General features: G+C 47.5%; 2 protein-coding genes across 3 annotated transcripts; one reads left to right on the forward strand and one right to left on the reverse strand.

Annotated features, from left to right (window-relative positions):
* The first annotated feature begins 9165 nt into the window (after nucleotides 1-9165).
* Igfbp5 (insulin like growth factor binding protein 5) lies at nucleotides 9166-22647 on the forward strand. Of its 2 annotated transcripts, none has more exons than XM_051154120.1 (4): nucleotides 9166-9861; nucleotides 20521-20753; nucleotides 21269-21388; nucleotides 22488-22647. In XM_051154120.1, exons 1-4 carry the CDS (start codon nucleotides 9528-9530, stop codon nucleotides 22617-22619), a joined length of 819 nt encoding a protein of 272 aa, XP_051010077.1. In that variant the 5' UTR covers nucleotides 9166-9527; the 3' UTR covers nucleotides 22620-22647. The 2 variants fall into 2 exon arrangements, with proteins under 2 accessions (XP_051010077.1, XP_051010078.1); XM_051154121.1 differs by having other exon boundaries at nucleotides 20524-20753.
* On the reverse strand, nucleotides 21610-21859 carry LOC127196438 (small nuclear ribonucleoprotein G-like). The gene has a single exon (XM_051154123.1). It carries the CDS (start codon nucleotides 21838-21840, stop codon nucleotides 21610-21612), a length of 231 nt encoding a protein of 76 aa, XP_051010080.1. The 5' UTR covers nucleotides 21841-21859.
* Nucleotides 22648-22757: the final 110 nt, after the last annotated feature.

Here is a 22757-nt window from a genome sequence, read left to right on the forward strand (position 1 = left end):
GATTTCTATAGTTAGTTGGATACTGTGTGCTTGGTGGTCAATTGTTTCATTTACCTGTGCCACATATACAGGGGCATAAGTTTCTAGTGAGTGTTTATGCTGTGTAGAATACTCATTCACCAACAAGCTGGTAGCCAACTTTTCTGGCCCTATGGTGCCTCATCTGTGTATGAAACTTCTGACCTGTGATACACACACAAATAGACAGATGATAGGTAGGTAGGTAGGTAGGCAGGTAGGTAGGTAGGTAAGTAGGTAGGTGGATAGATAGATAGATAGATAGATAGATAGATAGATAGATGATAGATAATAGAGTCCATAACATCTCAGGCTACTCATGTTAGATACATGTGTTCAGTTCATGGTTTTATCCACAATGTCTCTCTTAATTGGACAAAGAATCCACATCTCAGCCTAGGCAATGAGCAGCCTAAAAAGAGGTCCCAGGGGAACAGGTCTGAAATGATTCAAAAGCTAGTCACTGCCCAATTAAGTTGAATACATTCATGGCTCCATCAGTAGGCCAGGAGTTGGAGCTGAAGACCTATAAATAGATTTCCTGGAGTTCTGGGAAGCTCGGGGTCTTTAAAACTGTGAGCCTAACTTTAAGTCTTGCATTAGCTGTGTTGTTAAAGACAGAGACATTGATGGTTGTGGACCAAGGAAGAAATCGCGAAATACCATGCATGCTGCCATCTTGAATAATCAGAATAATATTCAAGCAAGTAGACCATTGTTTCTCAAACTGATGTGGTCTGGCAGAGCCTCTTTCCTTCCTATCCCCTCACCCAACTCCTTCAGGATCCTCCCCAACTCTCCACCCACCCAAATCCACACTTTTCTTGCTCTCATTTGAAAACAGTCAGCTAAAAAATAGTAATAATAAGATGCAAAAAAATTAAAGTAGAGCAGGACAAACTAAACAAGTGAGGGAGAAAGAACCAAAGAAAAGACACAAGAAACACATATAGATGCAGAGACACACATATTTGCACACAAAGAAATCCCATGAAAACACAAAACTGGAAAGCATGATATATATGCAAAAGATCTGTTAGGTTAGAAAAAAAATGTTTTTAAAGGCCTAAAGCTGTATGAGACAATAAACCTTCAAAATTATCATTGAGTTCATTTTGTGTTGGCCATCTACTGCTGGGCATGGGGCCTCCCCCAAAGCATCGTTTGTATACTCAATGAGATGCCACCGGAGAAAACTAGTGGTTATTGATTGGGGATAACTCCTGGGTTAGGGATACAGGCTTCGGTCCACTTTCCCTTTCATTGCACAGCAGAGCTTTTTAAGCTTTTTGTACTTGTGGCCCCTTTCTGCCTGAGTATATAGGTATATAAAATAAGTATACAAATCAAATATCTACTGATAATAAACCATAAAAAATAGTTTTTAAACAATCATTGATATATATACTTGATTTACCATTTATGAAAGACAAAGTGAGCTGGTGAGATGGCTCAGCATGCCAAGGTGTTGCCTGCCAAGGCTGATGACCTACATTCCATCCCTTGTACGCACATGGTAGAGCAAACCAATTCCTACAAAGTAGTCTTCTGACTGCCATGTGTATTGTGTGAGCTACACACACACACACACACACACACACACACACACACTAAAATGTAATAAACTCTACTTAGTAATGAGAGAGATGTTTGCTCCTTTTTACATAAGGAATTGAATCTTGGCGCTTAATACTCAAGGGCACGGGGTATCTACAATATTTTTAAAGTTGATCGATATTTTGCTTTACAGCTGTAAATGCAGAGAACACCACTCCATAGAGATAAATGGTAAAAAGTGATGTGTTTATGGCCATTTCAGAAACTGTTAGAAATTCTGTCCTAATCCCAACCCAAAACTCACTTGACAATTTTTTTAAAGGAGACTCAAGCCATCTGAGTCATCTTTAAACTAAGACATTCTAGCACAGTACAGTCTGAAGATATACTCATTTGATGCTGCAGGAAGATGGTAGGAAAATATTAAAAGTCTTTGTTCTCCGTCATCAAGGCACTATGCTCCTGTAAGAGCACAAAACCCTGTGTGTGCAGTAAAGTCAGTGTAACTCATAAAAGTCTAGCACCTGAGTCGATGTGTTTCATGCAGTGTACACTGGTGTGTATGACAAAACGGCATGTTCAGTGTGAGGTTTGCATGCTGCATGCTCAGAGGAGCTGTGGTAAAGTCCCATGATGCAATGCTGGTGAGTACTGCCAGAACCACGTTGGATTCATTACGACTTGACTCTGAGTTCTGTTTTAATCATCACACTTTTAGAACATTTACTATTGTCATAATTTTCACAGGCCCCACATTCAGTTCCATGACTCCATGTGTGAGGGACATGACTCGTGTTTAAGAAACAAAGTCCAACCAACCAAGGACAAAACATGCAACCATCATCAAACCCCTACCCAGATCTAACCAAGGGACAGAACATTCTCCACAGTTAAGTGGAGACTGGGGACTGACTTTCACAGGATCTCTGGTACCCCATATTGGCCATGTCCATTGTTGGGGAGGCCCAATAGCACTCGGAGGAAGGATAGCGGACTACCAAGAAGAGACTTGATACCCTAGCACCATATTCAGGGGGAGGAGGTCCCCCTTGGTCACAGTCATAGGGAAGGGGGATTGGGGTGAAAGCGGGAGGGAGGGAGGAATGGGAGGATGTATGGGATGGGATAGAAAATGAGATGTAATATGAATTATTTTATTTTTCAATAAAAATGTGTTAAAAAAAAAAAAAAAAAGAAAAGAAACAAAGTCCATACGTGTATAGAAGTTGCCTAAGGGTGCGCATTTGTGTTTTGTTTTGTTAGTGAACCTGAAAACTGAATGTGTCTTAGACCATCTTGGATGCTCACCTTCTTGTCTTGCTGTAGAAGGGTGTTTTCCATTTCCCAAAACACCAAAGCTAAGGCATACACCCCACTCACAGTGCCAGGATCTGAAGACAGTGGAGAAGAGCCCAAGTGGAGGCTGCAGGACACAGAGTCAGATTGTAAAAATGATGGGTGCATTTGCTTCTCGCATGATTTAAGAGATTTTCCGGTAGGAATTTTGCCTATACCCAATATCTGCATTGCAACTTGGCTTTACAGCCAACCACTGTGGAGCCAGGTAGTGGTAGTGTACACCTTTGATCCCAGCCCTCAGGAAACAGAGGCAGGCAAGTCTCTGAGTTTGAGGCCAGACTGATTTACAGACAGGAGAGCTAGGGCTATATAAAGAAACCCCATCTTAAAAAAACAAACAAACAAACAAAACACCTAAGCACTGCCAGTTAAGCAGTAATAGAAGGATTAAATTATCAAGCAGGACATCAACCACCACGTGCAACACTCAAAACCCCTTACACTTTAACAGTTAAATATCACAATCAGAAATATCAGCAAGAACTCAGCCTAACACCAACCAATGTACTAAATTAGTGTTGTCACTAGTTTTGTAGAACCGGGAGCTTTGGTTGACTCTGTTTACATTGTTGATGGATTTGACAGTGATGGGCTATGCTGACTTGACTGTAAGAAGGCACACAGCCTTCTTCTCTTACACAAGCAAAATGGCTTCATCATGGAAAATGAAGACAGTGCTTTCCTACCATCTCTCCTCGTCATCAAATGAGGAAGTAATACAATTTGTTTGGTTTTTAAAAATGGCTGTTTGAGTTGTTCACTTGAGTTTTCTTTAAAAGTTGTTCAGAGGATTTTGGTTTGGAATTAAGACTTCAGCCTATTGGTGCACATTTAGGGTGTGCTCAATTTTAAGGCTAACACTGAGAGTCGGGATTTATTTTATTTAAGACTCATTTTTATATTTTTGGTTGTGAGCCTAGCCTTTAACGGCTGAGCTATCTCTCCAGCCCAAGACTCGTTTTTATTTTAGAGTGGAGGAGGGTGGGTGCATATGTTTGTGATGTCTGAAGGAACCAGAAGAGGGCGCTGGATCTTCCAGAGCTGGAGTGACCAGATAAGAGTGCTGGGAATCCAATTTAGACCCTCTGTAAGACTGGCTCGGCCACCTCTCCAGTCCCCAGAATTTATTTTAAGAGTCTGTTATCTTGTAACCAGTTTCTTATGACTAAAAGGAAGGCGACTTGAGGAAAGCCATCTTCTCCCAGTTCACACAAATTTGTCCTGCATGCTGATCCTTCTACCTTCTCGCTCACTGAACCTAGCCCCCAAACCAGGCTCTGTGATTTTATTTGGCCTTTTCATAGCTCAAGCTCATCGCATTAAGCCTGTTTCAGGCAGTGAACCCTCTGTCTCTCTCCTCTTACTCCAATTCCCTACCCACTTTCTCCCCCACCCCCACCCCGTCCCTAGAGCCCAACCTCCGCACCCTGTCTTCTAAGTCACAAAGGATCACTTTTCCTGGTTAATCTCATTTTCCAAAATTAACGCAGCTTCTGAGCTGCCTATTGTAGGAACGTGCCAGATCCCGTGATCTGAGAAGACAGGAGGGCTCCAGGCCCAAACTGTATTTATGGAGCTGTGCTCTGCCCTTTTCTGCCTGGATCTGCTCCAGATCTCCTAAATGTTAATTCGTTAAACCATGAACGCATATACTGCTCACATAGGGATACTGATCGCTCTGAGTCATGGCTGGCCTCTTCTACTTTACAACATCAGCCTCAGGGTCAGTTTCAGCTCCAGTTAAGTTGCCCACAGCGGCAAGCCTCACTATAAAATTTGAACTTTAAAGCGGCGCATGGCTTGACCGTCGAAATCATCCTCTTCTCTATAAGAAATGCCATATAAAGCCTACAAGTCCACTGTGCAAAAGGCTACAGAGCTATCTGAAGAAAGGGTCCCCATCTGCACGGAAGAGGATGGGAGAGGGTGGGACAGGTTGGCTGTCCCTTGCAAACACTGTGTTATTCTTGAGAAAGTCTCCAGCCAGGACGGCAAAATGTACAGAGCAGACAGCTGTGTGTCTTGATTGTGTGAAATAGACAAATTAACATTCTTAAACCATGTAAAGGGAGACAGTGCCATGTGCTTTGATGATGATGATAACATCAGAGGAAATTCTAGAGCTTGCTTGTGTTGAATGAAAAGTCACCATATCCGAGCTGGTCGAACCTTGTCTCCAGGGTAAATCTTGAGTAGACGCTAGAGGTACATTTAGAATGGTTTCTTAACTCAGGCCAGTGTAGTGATAACACAGGAGCAGTGGGCAGGCTTGGCAGCATATGTGGACACATAGGGTGTGGGTAAACAGGTATGGCCCCCTCTGTCAACCTTCGCTTCTCCCTTGCACCTAACCCCATTGTTTTTTTGTTTTGTTTTGTTTTGTTTTTTTCTTTTAAATTTTATTAATTTATTCATATTACATCTCGATTGTTAGCCCTTCCCCTGTTTCCTCCCATTCTTCCCTCCCTCCCACTTCCCCCCTTCTCCCCTCCCCTATGTCTGTGACTGAGGGAGACCTCCTCCCCCTATATACGCTCTTAGAATATCGAGTCTCTTCTTGGTAACTTGCTATCCTTCCTCTGAGTGCTGCCCTAGCCGACGAACAGGATATTCTCTACCGTTGAGTGGAGAGTGAGATCTAACTCTCACACGAACTCTGGTGCCCCTTTTCTGACCACGTCCCCTGGATGGGGAGACCTGGCGGCACCTAACCCCATTGTTAAAACTTCCATTTGTCCCTTCTTTTTCTTCCCCTGCATGAGAGGAGACGTGTTTTCACTGATGTATCTGTTCTGCCACCTAGCCTTCAATGATGTCACTACACCAAAGCAGCCTCGAGCTGCTCCTCTGCCCCGACTCAGTCCCGCTCAACTTCTTTACTGTGGAGTGGCTTGAGCCTGGGTGCCTGTTTTTAAAAGTACCAGAGTGTGGAATCCAGATGAGACGGGGGCATTACTATGTACTCCTGGTACATCTTGGTATGTATGTATGTATGTATGTATGTATGCATGTATCTTGGGGGGGAAAAGTTGTTCAAGTAAACAGCACAAACCTGTCGTTCGCTTTGCTGTTCTTGATGTTTAATTCTAATCATCACTTAATTCTTTGCAAATCAGAGGAGGAAGTGATCTCAGGTGATACGGGATGTGGTGGATGGTACTTAACTTCCAACATCTTCAAGAAGATTGGGTTCAAAACTTCCAACATCTTCAAGAAGATTGGGTTCAAAGGCTTACAGAGCTCAGCTATCCACACACAGGGAATGTTTGTGGCAGCAAAAGTAAGCTAGCCATAAAGGAGCCTCTGGGAATGAGACCAGATTTGAACGTTACTACATTAAGTTAGCCATCTCAATGAAACTCTGTTGATATTAACTCCCCCACCCCACCCCTCATCTTCTAAAAGTTATTGTAAAGAGCCTGGAGCTTTTCGAATACAGGGCAAGGAGAATGGGATCCCGGGAAGCTCTTCTGCCCCAACACTCAACATGCTCATCAGTAAATGCTCCATATGGACTGTTGAGCATAAAACTCATCTCACCAGTTACCTATCTTTGAACAAAAATCCCTACAGACAATCTCAAGATGCTGAGGAGTCTTATTTTCTTACATGCTGTTAAGAACCTAACCCAAACCCATGCCCTTGAAGAGCAGAGTCTATCTCTGGTTTCCTCCTGCCCTTTTGAAAGTGAGGATCAAAATGGCTGCTTAACATAGACATGCTTTCATCGATCTTGCCCCAAGACCCCACCACCATCCTCCAAGGACCAGCTCCCCACACTTTCTCTTCTTTCTTCTCTCTGTCCACCTCTAGTCCTCACATACTGGACTTTCCTCCCACAAGAAGTCAGCTAGGAGGAAAAAAAAAAAGCTATCACTAGAGGCCATCTTTTGAGAGTACAGGATGACAGGAACTGGGCAACTTAGGTCCCCTCAGAAGAACAGCTCTCAGCTTTCCCACTTCCTTCTAATGCTATCCAGCAGGATGAGGTGAACCCAGCCGCTACACAATGCCGTTCCACCACTGAACTTGACTTAAACGAGAAAATAACATTTAGTCTCTCTTGCTTCTATAGTATCTCAACGCAGTTTTTTAACATTCATTTGCTCCCTGCTTTACCAAGTAGAGACAAGTGGTTGAAATCCTTCATGCTTTTGGGGAGGGTGGGGGGCAAAGGGGGGGAATAAGTCAGTGCACGAAGCTCTTCCTCCTTCTCCTAACCAACAAGTCCTTTGGCAATGGGAAAAAAAAAAGCACAGCTTTGGGCTTGTTTTTAAAATGTGCCTTTTGGCAAACAGAGCATTGAGAATGTGGATCGGGAGTGTGAACGGCACCAGGGTAAAATGCTCCCAAATGGAGCTAGCAAGGGAAATATTGTTTCAAAAGCAGTCCTCCAGAAAGAATTCTTATCATAGATAAGGGTGCAGTCTAGTGGCAAAATTCGTGAAATGCAGCCCCTTTCTAAAAGAACAGAGCCCTTAGCCAGGAAGGAAGGGACTTGGAGAAAGGGCCAGAGCTCCCCCTCCCAAGAACTCCCCAGAGATAGTCACTGCTTGGCCATTCCTTCTTTTAACTTGTGGTGAGCAGACTACAGTCCACCTATTATGTCAAATTCAAAATATTTAAAGCTAAAAGCATCATATCCCTTCTTTCAAGGAGTAGCTTTTCTTTCGTTTTCATAAGGGAAGAATGGCCCCTAGTGCTGATCAACTGCCTGGGGTTTCAAGTGGCATGGTGAAGCCCTGGGTGAGGACTTCTGTGCAGGCCCCAGCGTCCTACCATCTCGTACCCCAAAGCTGTACACCTTTGCAGCAACCATGAGCCAAGGTCTCCTGTGATGTGCCCACTCCTGCCCACTCCAGGAACAGAAATGCCCCCTTGGCAGCCCCAAGGAGACTATCACTGTAGTCTGCCTCCCTTACCTTTCTCTCATTTAAAGGGACATTTAAGGTGTTCATGAGAAGGATGCCAGATAAAACGGACAGCCCACACCATTTCAGAGTCTGAGTCACTACTGCCAACAAAGCTGGGTGGGTATCCCTTCTTGAAAATGCACCCAACAACACACACACACACACACACACACACACACACACACACACACACACACACACACACACGAGCTTCCCTGGTCAGCTATGAGGGAGAAGGAAAATAGCCACCGAATATAACTAAAATCAGTATCCCACCAGAACAACAAGAAACTCTTGCTTTAATCCCTTTTCTCAGACTTTTGATGGGGGAGGGGTCTTTTTTCTTACTTTCTTTCTTTAAATTCATCTCAACTCCCCTCACCAGCTAGTATGCACTACTTGTCTCACAAACACACAAACTTTCAGTGGCCTCTTAGACACGTTTCCTCCCCACCCCCTCAACCCCTCACCCCTGGCCAAAGTTGGAAAGGATTTCTTGGTCTGGGCATACATGGCTAGCAAGAAAATGTTAAGTCCTAACAGCCAGTGTCCAAGCTAGTTGTCGGGGAATCTAGTCACTCTATTGTACTCAACCAGCTCCTGAAGATTACTCTCACCTATTCCTCCCTCCACCTTTTCCCTACACTCGTCAGTCCCCCAAGTCCTTTTTGTACATTCCGTGGGGTGGAGGGCACTGTTCAGGGAGAGAAAGGGGGAGCCCCCGTGTGTCTAGAAGGCCTCTCCCCCACCCCCACCCCGTGTGAGTTTGTGCTGCAAAGCTCCTTGGCATCCGTGCATGGGTTGGGTGTTGGGGAGCTCAAATTGCAGCTACAACTGGCTGGCAGCCAGGGGCCGTCTATTTAAAAGCGCCTGCTCGACCAGAGCCCGCAGTCTCTTTGGAAACTTCTGCCGGGGGTTAAAAGGAGCTAGGAAAGAGCTACAAAGCTGTTTGAGCTTTTTTTTTTCCCCCCCTTTTTTTGTTCCTTTTCGTTATTCCCCTCCTCGGTCTGCACCCTTCTTCGGACATCACGCAGAACCTGCGGGTTTCGAAGAGGTGGTGGTAGAGTGGGAGAAAAGAGGTGTTGGGGTCCAGGTTTAGTGCGGTCTGGGTTTTTACCCCTCCTGATTTTAATTTTTCCCCCCATCTTCTTGGCAGCCGCCGACGCTTCTTACCTGTTCTGCGGCAGCGGCGCAGCTGGTAACTGAGGCTTGGATGGCTGTGGGTGCGGTTTAGACTTTAAGCAAAAAGAAAAAACCAAAAGCCTTTTTTTTTTCTTGTCTCCCCCCCCCCCGCCCCGCCGCCCTGCACCTTTCCGCGCCTCCAAGCTCATTATTTCTGTTGCTTTGGGGTGAGCATTTCTGTGGTTCCCCCACCCCGCAATTCTGACTCGATTCCTCCTGGGGGTTTCTTCAATCTCCGCACACTCTCCGCGTGCACCTGGCGCGCCTCCTTTTTTCACCCCAACCTGTTGCAAGTCTTTAATCTTTGCAATTGGGACTTGAGTGCAGGCACCTGAATCCTCCTTGCCTCATATTTTGCAAATGTTAGAGGGAGGGCACCTGCTCTACCTGCAAGAGATTTGAAAAAAAAAAAAAAATCTCTAGGCGCCTTCTTGATCCCTTTCTCCACGCACTCTCACTCTCCTGCCCCGCCCCGAAGTAAAGCGAGACTCGGAGAAAATGGTGCTCAGCGCGGTCCTCCTGCTGCTGGCCGCCTATGCCGCGCCGACTCAAGGCCTGGGCTCTTTCGTGCACTGTGAGCCCTGCGACGAGAAAGCTCTGTCCATGTGTCCCCCCAGTCCTCTGGGCTGCGAGCTGGTCAAGGAGCCTGGCTGCGGCTGCTGCATGACTTGCGCCCTGGCGGAGGGGCAGTCGTGTGGCGTCTACACTGAGCGCTGCGCCCAGGGTTTGCGCTGCCTCCCCCGGCAGGATGAGGAGAAGCCGCTGCACGCCCTGCTGCACGGCCGCGGGGTTTGCCTCAACGAAAAGAGCTACGGAGAGCAAACCAAGATAGGTGAGCGCTCCCGGGGTGCCAGTTGCACGGCACACAGTGGGAGGGGGTGGGCACCTTGGACGAGTAAGGACCTAGGACCGGTTGAGACCCAAGCGCTTTGCGCAGCAAGTCGTTTAGACGCAGGTAGCTCCTGGGAGTAGATAAGGTGGTTCCTTGCACCTCTGACTTGGAGCCCTGGCAGATCCTGCTATCCTAGGCTGCTGTATAACCCTGGCTCTTCCAGTTTGCGACCCATCTCCTTTCGGCCTCCACCCCAGCCCGACCCTCCCCCACTCCTAACTCATGGCAATCATGATTCTGAAGGTTCTATTGAGTCTCAAAGTCCAAAGCCCGTGTATTCATTCTGAAAAAAGAACAGGTTAAATTATCAACTCCCTTCTCCACCCCACCCCATACTTTTCTCCCTAAACTTTAAAAAATCTTTTTGTTAAAAGGTCATTTTAACTGGAGCCTGGAGATGCATTACCCATCTTTAGAGCTGAATCTCCCTTGACGCCCCCCCCCCCCAAGCCTCACGCCCCATCTCGATGCCTCCAGAGTTATCCCTCCATTCCTATTTGGCCAGGGGTGCGCGCGCGCATGCGTGTACACACACACACACACACACACACACACACACACACACACACAGTCTTTGATAACTAATGTCTTTTGGGCAGAGGTGTTGAGACCTTACTCACATGTACACTTGCTGCTTTTGAACTAATGTGATTGATTATGCTCGATGAAAAAACGCATTAGACTGTAAAACGTCTCTTTTTTTTTTTCCTCCCAGGAAGAGAAGGAATACTTCAGGAGAGCTGGGGGAAGGGCGTTGGGTATGGGGTGGAAAGAGTCTGGTGTTTTGTGCTGAATGTCCGTCCCTGAATCTAATGCTCTTTTCCCCTCCTGAATTCAGATTTTTATCTAAGATGAAAGATGGACATAGGCTTGAGAGGTAAAGAGGGATGTGGGATGAAGACTATCTGAAGCTCCCAATGGATGTTGGCCCTCTCCAACCTCCCCTCCCTTTCTCCCCACTCCACCCTACCCTAGCAGCCCCACCCCCTACCAATCACTTAAACCAGACCAAAAGTGAGTGTGGCTAAATGCTGAGGGGCCCTGGAAACGCAGAATGCAAAATTCAAGGGGCGGAGACAGGAAGACCACGCGCTGGGAGCCACCCCTCTGCTTGCCCCGCCCCCACTTGCCCCGCCTCCAAGTTCTCTGTGCCTTGGAGTCTATGATTTAAATGATTGACAGAACTTCTTGTTCAATCAGAACAATTCTGCCTCAAGATAGGTTTCTTTGGGGAGTTTTCTGAATGTGTGTGTGTGTGTGTGTGTGTGTGTGTGTGTGTACATATACACATATATAACATATTATATATATTATATGCATATATAATATTTTTAATTATAATATTTATACATTATATATATATTTAAGCTTAACCAAAGATGCACAAAATCTACACTAGGAGAGATTAACAGCTATTGACTCTCCCCTAGAGGTGTTAAGACTTGGTTAACTGTTTCTTTGGTACAGTTCCTTACAAAGATACAGCCCTTCCCACTACCAGTAGTCCTCCATTACTCACGGACACTACAACGTGAGGGTTTTGGGGGGTTTTTTGTTTTGCTTTTTGTTGTTGTTTTAATACAAACTAAGGACGTACGAACTGCACCTGGTAGGAGATTCCTGCGACCCGTCAGTAGGTGGCGGAGTTTGCGTGAGCTCAGCTTCTCTACCCGGGAACTGCAGGTTTTGGCTACCACAAGTTGCATCCTGAGGTGATGAACAAACCGCGAAAGCCCCAGAGACCGATTTTCGGGGTTATTTTTATTACATCCCTACCCGCCGAAACAGTAAGAATCCATTACCTGGTTTGGAGACAAAATTGTGGCTAGCAATCCCCTCACAACCGAAACGTGCAAGTTATGACTCCGCAGTATTCTGGCCCCACTTTTATTTGCCCAGCCAAGGGATTGATTGGGAAGCGTTGGGCTAGAAGGTCTGCGCGCAGTACGCACGCGCGCGCGCTAATGCTGGGCCCACAGAGAGGCAGCATCCAACTTCCCAAGCGGACCGAGTGCACGCGCGCGGGTGCACACATACAAGCACACACGTACGCACGATTTTTGTCCCGCGCCAGATCACTTTAGAATTCCCTGCAGGCGCTTCAACCCGAAGCAACCCCTTCGCCTCGCCCTCACCTCAACCCCAGCCCACCTCAGGCAGGCAGGTGCCTAGTCACCTATAGTTGTGTCCTGGCTGAGGTCCACAGTGGCAAAGGTTGATACTTTCCTCCCAAATGGGAGCCAGCTGTCGGAGGAAAATCCTTCAACCTGAGAGCCATTAGGTAGATCCATAAAAAGCTAAAGATGACGTCATTCTTAAGGAGCGAAAAATGGATAGTGAAGAGAGGAGGTTGTCCTCTATGTTCTTTAGCAGAATTCCTGCCCCCTTCCCCGCCCCCGCCACAATAGAAATCTGAGTAGAGTGAGCATGGACATGCCTCATCTCCCGGGGAGGCAAACTATAATATATATAAAACTGTATTTATATTTGGCATGCAGCCAAAAGCACACATTATATATTCTTATATTATTGCGTTATGTAACACCCCCGGCCCCAGTACAGTGCATTTCTAGATTGAGAAGTGAAGAGCAGAGGAAAGAGAGGTGGCAGGCAGCCAAAGGTTCGGGAGAGGGAGGTGTACGTAAGCAGGCGGAGACTGGCTTTTTGCTGGGTGCGTTGCTTGGCAACTGGAGAGGGAGTAGCCTAGAGATCATCCAGTGCTGGGAGCACGCCTGGCCTTGCATTTTCTTTTGGCTAGTTCAGGGGCCAGCGATAGATAAAGAAACAGAGGGCAATGTGTATGAGGCTAAAGGGACAAAGGGGACAAGAGATGAAGGTGAGCCTAGGTGGGTTCAAAGGCCCAGGATTTGCCGAGGGCTTTTTCTAGAAAAAAGCCTGTGGCTTCAGCGATGGGAGCCCAGGATACAGGAGGTCCCAGGTAGTATCTCCTGGACTAACGGAGAAGTGAAATCCGAAACGTAGGGAGTAGAGGGTTGCGAAAGTCAATCCTGTCATTGAGAAATAAAGCAAAGAGCAACATCAAATGTGTGTGTGGTGGGCGGGGGGGAGGGGGGAGGGATGAGGGGGCGGGGTTGGGAGGGGGAACCTTACCTAAATGAATTCAGCCTTTGGCCTCCATCGGCCAGGCTGCAGCTCCAAGCTTGGTCCAAATGCCACGCTGGAGTCAATCCAGAGTAAGGGTTTTTTGGCCAGATTCATGTCTGGATTGAACAGGATTGTGGAAAATTGAAGGAGCCAGATACCTTTCCCACCGTGTGCCCTCCCTGCGAAGCAAGTCTATGAGAGCTGGCTTTGTGGAAGCCAACCAAACTGGGTAGTTTGAGCGACTAGGACTAGGAGGGCGCTTTAACTTGCCTTTGCCCTGGTCTTTCTGCGGTGTCAGCAAGGCCCAGTGACACTCCTTTTCTTTCCAAGTGCCCTTCCCCTCCCCCCCACCTTCAATGCCCTCCCCCTTTCTGCTCCCCCCCCCCCCCTATCCACTTCCAACTCTGAGGTGTCCCCTGAGGGCAGGACGTCTAAATTTGAAGAGCTGTTGAGTTAGTCCCTCCCGTTTTAAGCAAACAGGTGGGCCTGCAGCTGCACTGGCAGGGCCAAGGCTGACCTCCGGCCAGAGGTCACTGAGCCAGTTAGAGCAGAGAACAGAGGGGAGGCGAGAACCCCTGCTGACCCGGTCCTGAGAGGAGAAGCAAGATAGAGGGGAAGATAGATTTAAAAAAAAAAAAAGTTTTACTTTGTACCTGAGCAGTCAATGCCTGTGAAACCTTAAGGTGTTTAATGTGTGAGAACAGTTAAAATTTAAAGGAGGGATCATGACCCTCCAGAGCTACCACACTGAGAAGCTGGAAGGACTCTGTGCCTAACTAAGTATGAACAAGGGACACTCCTTACCAGCAGGGGGTATGGTGGGGGGGTGTTACCAGGCACCACAAGTGGGCAAGTGGGAGGGGTTTGTTTAGTTGCTGTTTGCACTTTAGCCAATTAGGCCAAAGTAGCAATTCTCAACAGCTATCCTTGGATTCCAAGCTGGTCAAGCTCACGTCTACAGAAACAAAGCAGGTAACCAAGGAAGCTGGTACATATGTCTGCTTCTGCCGCCCAGCCATGATTTCTATTATGATGCAGCTTGCTTTTCTTTCTTTAAAAACAAAACAGAACAAAACAGAAATCCAAATGACTTAACTGGACACTTGTTTGTAAAATGAAGTGGCCTTTCTTGCCGGGCCACAACTCTTAGGTGTGTCCTAGCTTCTCTCCAGGAACTGTCTGGATACTGGACCAAAGAGCCTTAAAGCTGGAAGAAACCCACAGCGACCATCATGGTCAAGCCCCACCCCACCCCCCCCCCCACCCCACCCCACCCCCCACTCCATTTATAGATAAAGAGACAGGGAGCTGAAACAGAAAGCCACTTGCCCAAGACAAGATCTATTGCGGTCAGGATTTGAACTCAGCTCCTCCCTATGGGTTGTGGCACTCTGTCCTGCTATTTCTGGCTCCTTCAGTAGCCACTAGCACTCTTCCTTAGGGTTGGTCTAACCTGCAACCCGTGGCCAACACTGCCAAATGCTACCCTCCAATGGTAGGTAGGTGTCGTGGAAGTGAATGGAAAACCATCCTCGTAGGGTTAATCTATTTTGTGGGCCAGCAAAGTAGTAAAGTGACCCAAAAATAGGGACTCCAATACCCTCTTGTTCTCATGGCCTCTTCTGTCCCTTTTCTACACAGTCTCAGAGACAGCTGGCCTGGGCCGCTCACTGGTTTGGTCGGAGAAAGCGATGAAGGAGGGTTTGAAGGGCTGGCATTCAGCACAGCCTCCAGGCCTATGGGCCAAAGCTCATTTCCTGAACACAAGAAGTTCTCCTAATGTGGCATGCAGACCATTTGCAGCCGTGTGTTTGTCCATGGTTCCTGTCTCTCTGGAGAACATGGTACCTCCTCGGCCTACTGCCCACAGTAACCTGCCTTGGTGGCACGGGTCTTCCTTGGGGATGGCAAGAGGATGGTGAGACCCTGAGGTAGGACAGGGTGACAGAAGTGACTTACAGGGCTTTTACATCAGAAAGAAAGAGGAGGGACCATCTGCCCCAATGTGGGATTATGCCCAGACTTTTCCACCTCTGCCTTTGGCTGAGAGGTTATAGCTGGCCAGTGAAGGAAGTCTGAGGCTCTGGGAAGACCCATCTTAACCTGCCTCAGAGGCCGGGGAAGCGCCTCCCTTGGGGATTGCTGGGGTAGGAAGCAGATAACCGAAGCCTGTCTTCCTACTACGGCCAACCAAATAGGTGGTCTTATACTTTAGCTCCCAAACTAAACTGTCATATCAATGGCTTTCCCCTGCCAAATCCTAAAGCCTTCACTGAAATTACTGTCAGAATGAAATCTCAGGGCCTCGTGTGATATCTCTGCCAGTTTGTGACTTTATATGGGTTCCAGTTATTGGATCTCTATATTATACGCTCAGGGCTGTAACATCTACCTGTCCCCCACCAAGGGTGCAATCTTTTTTTTTAAGGATTTATTTATCTATTATGTATCAGCAATCTTTTTTTTTTTTTTTAAGGATTTATTTATTATTATGTATACGGTTTTCTGCCTGTATATACACATGTAGGCCAGAAGAGGGCACCAGATTACATTATAGATGATTGTGAGCCAGCATGTGATTGCTGGGAATTGAACTCAGGACCCCTGGAAGAGCAGTCAATGCTCTTAACCTCTGAGCCATCTCTCCAGCCCCATCCTTCAGGAGTCTTTAGGATAGCACATCTAGCCAAAATATAACACAAGCCACATATGTAACATTTAATTTCGCAGTGACCACAATTTTTATAATTTTTATAGCAGACAGAAATTTTAAAGATTTAAAAAGAAACAGAGGAAATTAATTTTAGTAGTGTGTTTTAACAGAACATACCAGAAAATACTATCATCTTAACATGCACCCAAACAATGATAATGAAATCATCAACATTCTTTCACACTGTCTTTGAAATCCATGGCATCTTTTTATGTTTACAGAAGATCTCAAATATATATGTGTCATAAAGATGTCCCAAAACATACTTAAACTTTTTTTTTTTTTTTTTTTTTTTTTTTTTGAGACAGGGTTTCTCTGTGTAGCCTTGGCTGTTGTGGAACTCACTGTTGACAAGGCTGGCCTGGAACTCACAGAGATCCACCTGCCTCCGCTTCCCGAGTACGGGCATTAAAGGCATGTGCCACCACACCCTGCCCTTAAAATATTTTTCAACAAGCAAACTATCAGTTTCAAAATTAAAAGTTCGGGCTGGAGAGATGGCTCAGAAGTTGAGAGCACTGGCTGTTCTTCCAGAGGTCCTGAGTTCAATTCCCAGAAACCATATAGTGCCTCACAACCATCTATAATGAAATCTAATGCCCTCTTCTGGTGTGCAGGTGTACATGCAGACAGAGCACTGTATACATACATACATTTTTTTTTTTTTTTAAAGTTAAGCTACATGAAATTGAATGAGCACTTCTGGCCCTCCTCCCATCTTAGAATACAGTTGTTTGCCTTTGCTTTCCTCTTGGACGGTCAGCTCATTGTTCCGGTTGTTAGTGACCCAGGACCTCTATTACTGACCACAGTGGAAAACAGAATGGTGTCTTCAGGGATCCTCAGGAGTGAGCCAGCAGGGAAGCCAGGGGAAGGAAACTTCACAACATCTGCCCAGAACCCTTCCTCCCTATCTCTATATGCAAATGCACCCACACAGTGTAATTGAGCTAATTAGCATCGTCTGCAGCTGGGAAGCAGTCAGACTTGGGGCAGGGAGACTGAAACACTGCTGCTTACATTTGGGGGTGGGGGGAGCAACGGGCAGCCAGTTCCTGGTTCTCCCACAAGCCTAGTGTTGCAGCAAAGAGCAAGCAGCTGCCTGTTGGCTGGGAGACAAGACAAGACAGGGAGCGGGCAGAGCAGTTAGCCTGACTATTTTTGTCCTCGCCGGTGTCCTGGGCCAGCGCGATCTAGTAGAACTTACTGTGGTTATGGAAGTGTTCTATGTCTGCCCTGTCCAGCACAGTGGCAGCCAACAGCATGTGGCTGTTGGGGCACTGGAAATGGGAAGAGAGCAATTGAGGACCTGGGGGTGGAGGTTGTGGTATTTGTTCATTTAAATATCCATTCTGACTCCTGGATGGCACAGCCTCAACCAATTAGAAGCCTCACACACCAGGGCCTTCAAGTACTGCTTGTCCCTTCACTTCTCTGGGCCTTTCTGTAGTGAGGTGATCATGCTCTGAGGCAGGGGCATGACTGACATGGCCTCCCACAGCATCCATTAAGCTATCAGTTGCCCCATTTATGTTGCAGAAATGCTTCTAGAATCAACTTCTCTTTGCCTTTGGGGGCATACTTGCTTGTGCATTTAAAGAGTATTTCTCGAATACCATCCAAAGAAAGACAAAGATATATCAACTACAAGGCTGTGCCGCTTTAAGAAGACAACACTTAACATTCCACATAGAGAGCTCCCAGAGGGAGACTCTGTGTGTCCCCATCCTGTCTTCTGACTGGAAAAGGAGTTGGAGTCACTCCCCTGGTGTAAGTGGCCTGGCAAAGCCCTCAACCCCTGTTGGGCCATGAACTCCAAGTGTAGCTGTTTTCTCTGCTGGGAGACAAGCCACTACAGCTAAAGCTAACCCCAGGCTTCTCTTTGTGAGATCAAATTGAGCGAAAATCCAATAGTAGCTAACCCAAGACGAGGTTCTTCATGGTGCCAGAATGACAAAAAGCCAGGGTGAAAAGTGATACTTCAGGTAGCAACAGGTCCCACCTGGATTCACCGATTGATAGGACTAGAAAGCATGGTGGAGTGAGATGGCTTCCTGAGAACTTGTGTCTCCATACGTTGGTGAAATATCAGCCACCTGCAAGAAAGCCGCCAGAGTATGGGCTGGTTGGGCTTAGGAAAGGTAACTGCACAGTGCTGCAGTGCCACCTGCAGTGCTACCCCTTCCTGCTGGTGTGCCTCAGCAATCATAAATCTGTACCTGCTCCCAGGTGGATACTCCCTGTGTTTGCTGGGGTGTGGTGAACAGTGCCATCTCTGCGTTCATATGCTCGGTGTGTGTGTGTGTGTGTGTGTGTGTGTGTGTGTGTGTGTGTAAGAAACAGCAGCTCCCACTGTCCTCCACTCCTACACAGCTCTCTCTTGCCCACCCGCCAACCTTCTTAGTGCATAGTGAAAGCAAACAAATATGGGTAAGGGATTAATAAGATTCTCAAACTAGACACCCAGGTGCCAGATTTTCGTTGCATCTTCCCTGGAAATGAGCACAAGCTGAGTGTCCTTGGCCTCCTGCGCCACCTACTGGCCACTCAGAGGTAGAGCCCTGCCTACCAAACAGCCATGGTAGTTTCCTGAAGTGTTCTGTTCTCCTGTAGCCATCCCTTTAAGCACCTCAGTTCATTTTCTCTTGGAGAAGCGATTTGGGGGGTATCCAGGGTACTTGTGCCTCTTGTTTTATCTAAAGGCCAAACCTTACAGAAGCTGAAATCCTGTGTATGATTCGGCCACTAGGCAGCTGAGCGGGGTTAGCTAGCGCTCCACCTCAAGGCTGGCTTTTCCTTTTATCTTCCTAATTCTGCTCTCTGGAGCCTCCAGGTGACCACAAGACTCTGATCAGCATCTTTGATACTCAACTCTCCCTCTGCCTAGGAATAGGTTTCTAGCTTTCATGAGGGTGAAAAGGCACAAAAACTGGGAGGCACGTCAAAATTTTAAGCCCCTCCTTCACAAGCAAGAAGCCTGAAAATTAGGGGGGTGGGGGCACCCCAGAAGCCCAGACTTAGTGAGGCCCAGAGTTTGCAAAAGTCCTTTAAATTCCTTAAGGAAAAGATCTCAGGTCCTACTGTTCTACCTCCACAGAGCCTCCAAACTAGACATTCCTCCTGTGTCCTGTCCACCAAGTCCATACTCAAGAAAGTTGGGTTCACTCCCCCCAAGATATCCTCTTTTAATGCCTAGAGTGCTTCATTCCTCATTGGGCAGTCAGTCTGGGACTAGACATCCCTACTAGTTTCTGATACAGTAAAACCACGCATTGAGGAAGGGTAGCAGGTCTGAGGTCCGCATATAGAGCTTGACTCAGGTACAGCCTGCCCCCCAGCACTGTCATATACTCCTGACCACTCACATTTCCTTCTGGTAGTTGTTTCTCTTCCTTTCCTGTGCATACACACCCAACCCAGCTACCTACCAGGATCAGTGAAAGCCTCCCACCCACCCCTGCACCCCAGAGAATGCCTCGTTCATTAAGCTTGACAGGCCCAAGAGGAACATATGCTTGTGTGCTTGGTGCCATTTGCTCTTCTAACCAGGTTAGGCCAAATCTCCAGGCACTTCTGCCCACTCACACCGGATCTTCCTTCAGGTTGGGAGCTTGGAGACATCACATAATGCCTTCTCCGAAATGCCTCTTTCCTTACAAATCCCCGTTCATCTCAACTTCATTGAATTCTTTCCCCTATTCTTTCACATCTGAGATACCTAGCTGTCATCGTATCTAAGTATCTGAGGGACAGTTGGGTTTTCTTCACCCTACCTGATTATTTTGGGGTATCCCAAAGCCCTTCTTTCTTTTTTGAGTATTTGAAAGGAAAGGTGATGGAGTCTGGGCCCACTCCCCATCCTGCCCTTACATCTGGTCTTGATGTGTGTCAGCGTCGTAGACAATACCACCTGGGACAGCCATCTACAGTCAGGGAGCCGAGAGGAGAATGGTGGGCACCTATGAGGGGAAAATACTTACTGGAAACATGCACTGAAATAGGCAGGTGGCTTGACTAACAGGGACACGAACAAAATCCTGCTTCTTTTTTTTTTCTAAAGGTCATAAGTCAACTAAGTATAGATTGTCACCAAGTTGCTCCTATATATAACTGGTCTGGCCCCAGCCAGCTGTCGGCCTCTCTCAGACTGACCTGAGTAATGGCCAGCCTCCCAGGGCCCAGATCGTGGCACGGAGCCAGTTGGGAGCTAGCGTGGAAGGAGGAGGCCCCTGGCTTCCGTCTGTTTTGTTCCTCTCCAGGGCCTGTATTTACACCTTTCCTATCTCCCAGTCCTCACCACGGTCCCCACCCTCACCCTGGATCCCCAGGTCCAAGCATCTCTCGCCCTTCAGCCCAGCTGCTCTGAAAGTACAAAGACCTCTTTAAGAGGACAGACACACTTGGCTGTTCTTGTCCACGTCTGGGCTGGGCTGTCTTCTTCCCTTGGCCCAGCTCTCCAGATCCTGACAGCTCAGCCTTCTGTCCCCAGCCACTTCCTCATCTCCTGAGCCATGTCGCTGGCCAGTGAACTTCTTTCCATAACCTTCACCTGCTTTGAGCCTTGCCCTGCCCTCCTTTCTTCTCTAGCCTGCCTTCCATTGTACACACTAGTGAGACTTGGTCAAAAACCGCACCCCCACATGAAGTCTCCTACCCCACCCCACCCCTTTGCTTTCCTAGACCCCATCACATCTCTCTGAGCCTCTATGACACCTCCCGATCCTGGTCTCTAGGCATTGCTCTCCAACCTCAGAAGCTGATTCTCTGACCCCATCTCCCAGCAGAGAGAGACTCTCGTGAGCATGAGGAACCTACCACCTCTGAGATGGCAGAAGAGACCTACTCCCCCAAGGTCTTCCGACCCAAGCACGCTCGCATTTCCGAGATGAAGGCAGAGGCCATGAAGAAGGACCGCAAGAAGAAGTTGACCCAGTCCAAGTTTGTCGGGGGCGCAGAGAACACCGCCCATCCCCGAGTCATCCCGGCGCCTGAGATGAGACAGGAATCTGAACAAGTGAGTCTTAAGGATTCTCTCCTCTTTGCCCTGGCCACCAGCCCAATCTGACTCCCCCTGCATCTTACGTATGCACCTGTGGCTACAGAAGATGCATACACTAGACCTGTCAAAAAACCTATTGCTCAAAATGCTTATTGTAACAGTAAACACCCACCAGGTATATGACCCCCTAGAGCTATGGCCAGTTCCAAGAAAAAGCTAGACATTATCCTAGGATATCTGGGGAGTGCAGCTTATGTCTTCATTGTTTGGAAGGGTAGACAAGTTGAGGGTGGGTGACCTGAAAGATAAAATGGGAAAGCAGGGCTCTCTGCCTGACCACATGCAGGCTTGCTATGCAACCAGGGCACCAGACAGGTGAGGGAGAAGAAAGATCCTTAGGAACTTCTAATAAAGGTGATAGATTTTTCCTCCCGGGGTCCCTTTGGATGCCACACATGAGCCATCAGATGGCACATCTGAATGCTTTGCCCTGGGTCATGCCATGCCTCCCGTCCCTCCTGTTTTCACAGGGCCCCTGCCGCAGACATATGGAAGCCTCCCTGCAGGAGCTCAAAGCCAGCCCACGCATGGTGCCCCGTGCTGTGTACCTGCCCAACTGTGACCGCAAAGGATTCTACAAGAGAAAGCAGGTACGTGTCCCTGTGCCACGCTCCCAGGGGCTAGAGTGGACTCCAAGCACTTTACATTTCTTTTTTTTTTTTTTTTTTTTCTTTTTTCTTTGTTTGAGTATCACAAAAGTTTATTTAGCAAAAAGTTTCATATGAAAATGTACATGACCCAATTCTACATCACAATTACCAGTCACACAGGATCTTTGGGGAAGGATGTAGACGCCTCTGCTAAACATTGTTTAGACTCTTTCTAAGGCTTCTAACATGATGATGCTGTTTCCTCGGATGACCACCATTTTGATGTTATTCTGTTGCCCACTAGTTGCTGTCTCCACACACTCATCAATCACAAGGTTCATGAAGGGGTCGAAGCCCCGCAGTATTCCTTGTCCGTGTCTGCCACCACTTAACTTCAATGATAACTTCTTGTCCATAAATTTCTTCAGTTCAGGAGGGTGGGTCTTGCTCATGGCGACTCCTCAGCGGGCTCAGCACCACCCACTTTACATTTCTAACTGAGTGACTGTGACAGTACCTATAGGGGACCCCCTAATCTAAGTTAACAGCTATAAGCTAGACTTCCTTGGGGCATATCTTGACCCAGTCACTTGTAGCTATGTCTCCTTGATCTAGTTATTTAAAGGCCCTGTGCCTTTGGTTTCTCGTGTAAAACGGAGACTAGAGATCCCCACCACCCTGGTGAGGAGAAATAAGTGGTCTTTCTTGACAAAGCACTTAGACCAACCCCTGCCACATGACCCATGTTAAGCTGTGTCTGGCTGTGATAGAGCCACAGAACAATATTTTCTATTTTGATGGTCAAGGTCTTCCCTTGAGGAACGCTGGAGAATGTGAGCTTGGTAGTCCTGACATGAATGACAAAAGGAATATCGCAGGACCTACCCCAGGGCAGGGTGGGTGCCTGAATGGACCATTTTCTTTGAGTTCCTCCATGAGATGGAGATACCAAAACCCCAAGGATTGGCTAAGGGTATACCTTCTCAACTCTCAAGCATAAGGGGTCGGGGGGGGGGGGGGGGGGGGGGTGGAGGGGGAGTCAGACAAGAAGAGAGCCTCAGGGCACAGCTGCCTCACTACCTGTTGCCTCTTCCCCCAGTGCAAGCCTTCTCGTGGCCGCAAACGTGGCATCTGCTGGTGTGTAGACAAGTACGGGATGAAGCTGCCAGGCATGGAGTACGTCGATGGGGATTTTCAGTGCCACACCTTCGACAGCAGTAATGTTGAGTGATGCGTCCCTTCCCGTCCTCCCCATCTCCTACCCACCCCCCACCCACCCCAACTCCAGCCAGCGCCTCCCTCCACCCCAGGACGCCACTCATTTCATCTCATTTAGGGGAAACACATATACATATATATTTGAGGAAAC

This window comes from Acomys russatus, chromosome 12 (genome assembly GCF_903995435.1).
Source record: "Acomys russatus chromosome 12, mAcoRus1.1, whole genome shotgun sequence".
NCBI classification, from domain to species: domain Eukaryota; kingdom Metazoa; phylum Chordata; class Mammalia; order Rodentia; family Muridae; genus Acomys; species Acomys russatus.

Excerpts from the sequence above, each read along its gene's own strand:
- Igfbp5 (XM_051154120.1), top strand. The coding sequence starts at position 9,528 with ATGGTGCTCAGCGCGGTCCTCCTGCTGCTGGCCGCCTATGCCGCGCCG. Across the intron at positions 9,862-20,520 it reads CGGAGAGCAAACCAAGATAG|CAGAGAGAGACTCTCGTGAG; the intron begins GTGAGCGCTCCC and ends CCCATCTCCCAG. Across the intron at positions 21,389-22,487 it reads GATTCTACAAGAGAAAGCAG|TGCAAGCCTTCTCGTGGCCG; the intron begins GTACGTGTCCCT and ends CTCTTCCCCCAG.
- LOC127196438 (XM_051154123.1), bottom strand. The coding sequence starts at position 21,840 with ATGAGCAAGACCCACCCTCCTGAACTGAAGAAATTTATGGACAAGAAG.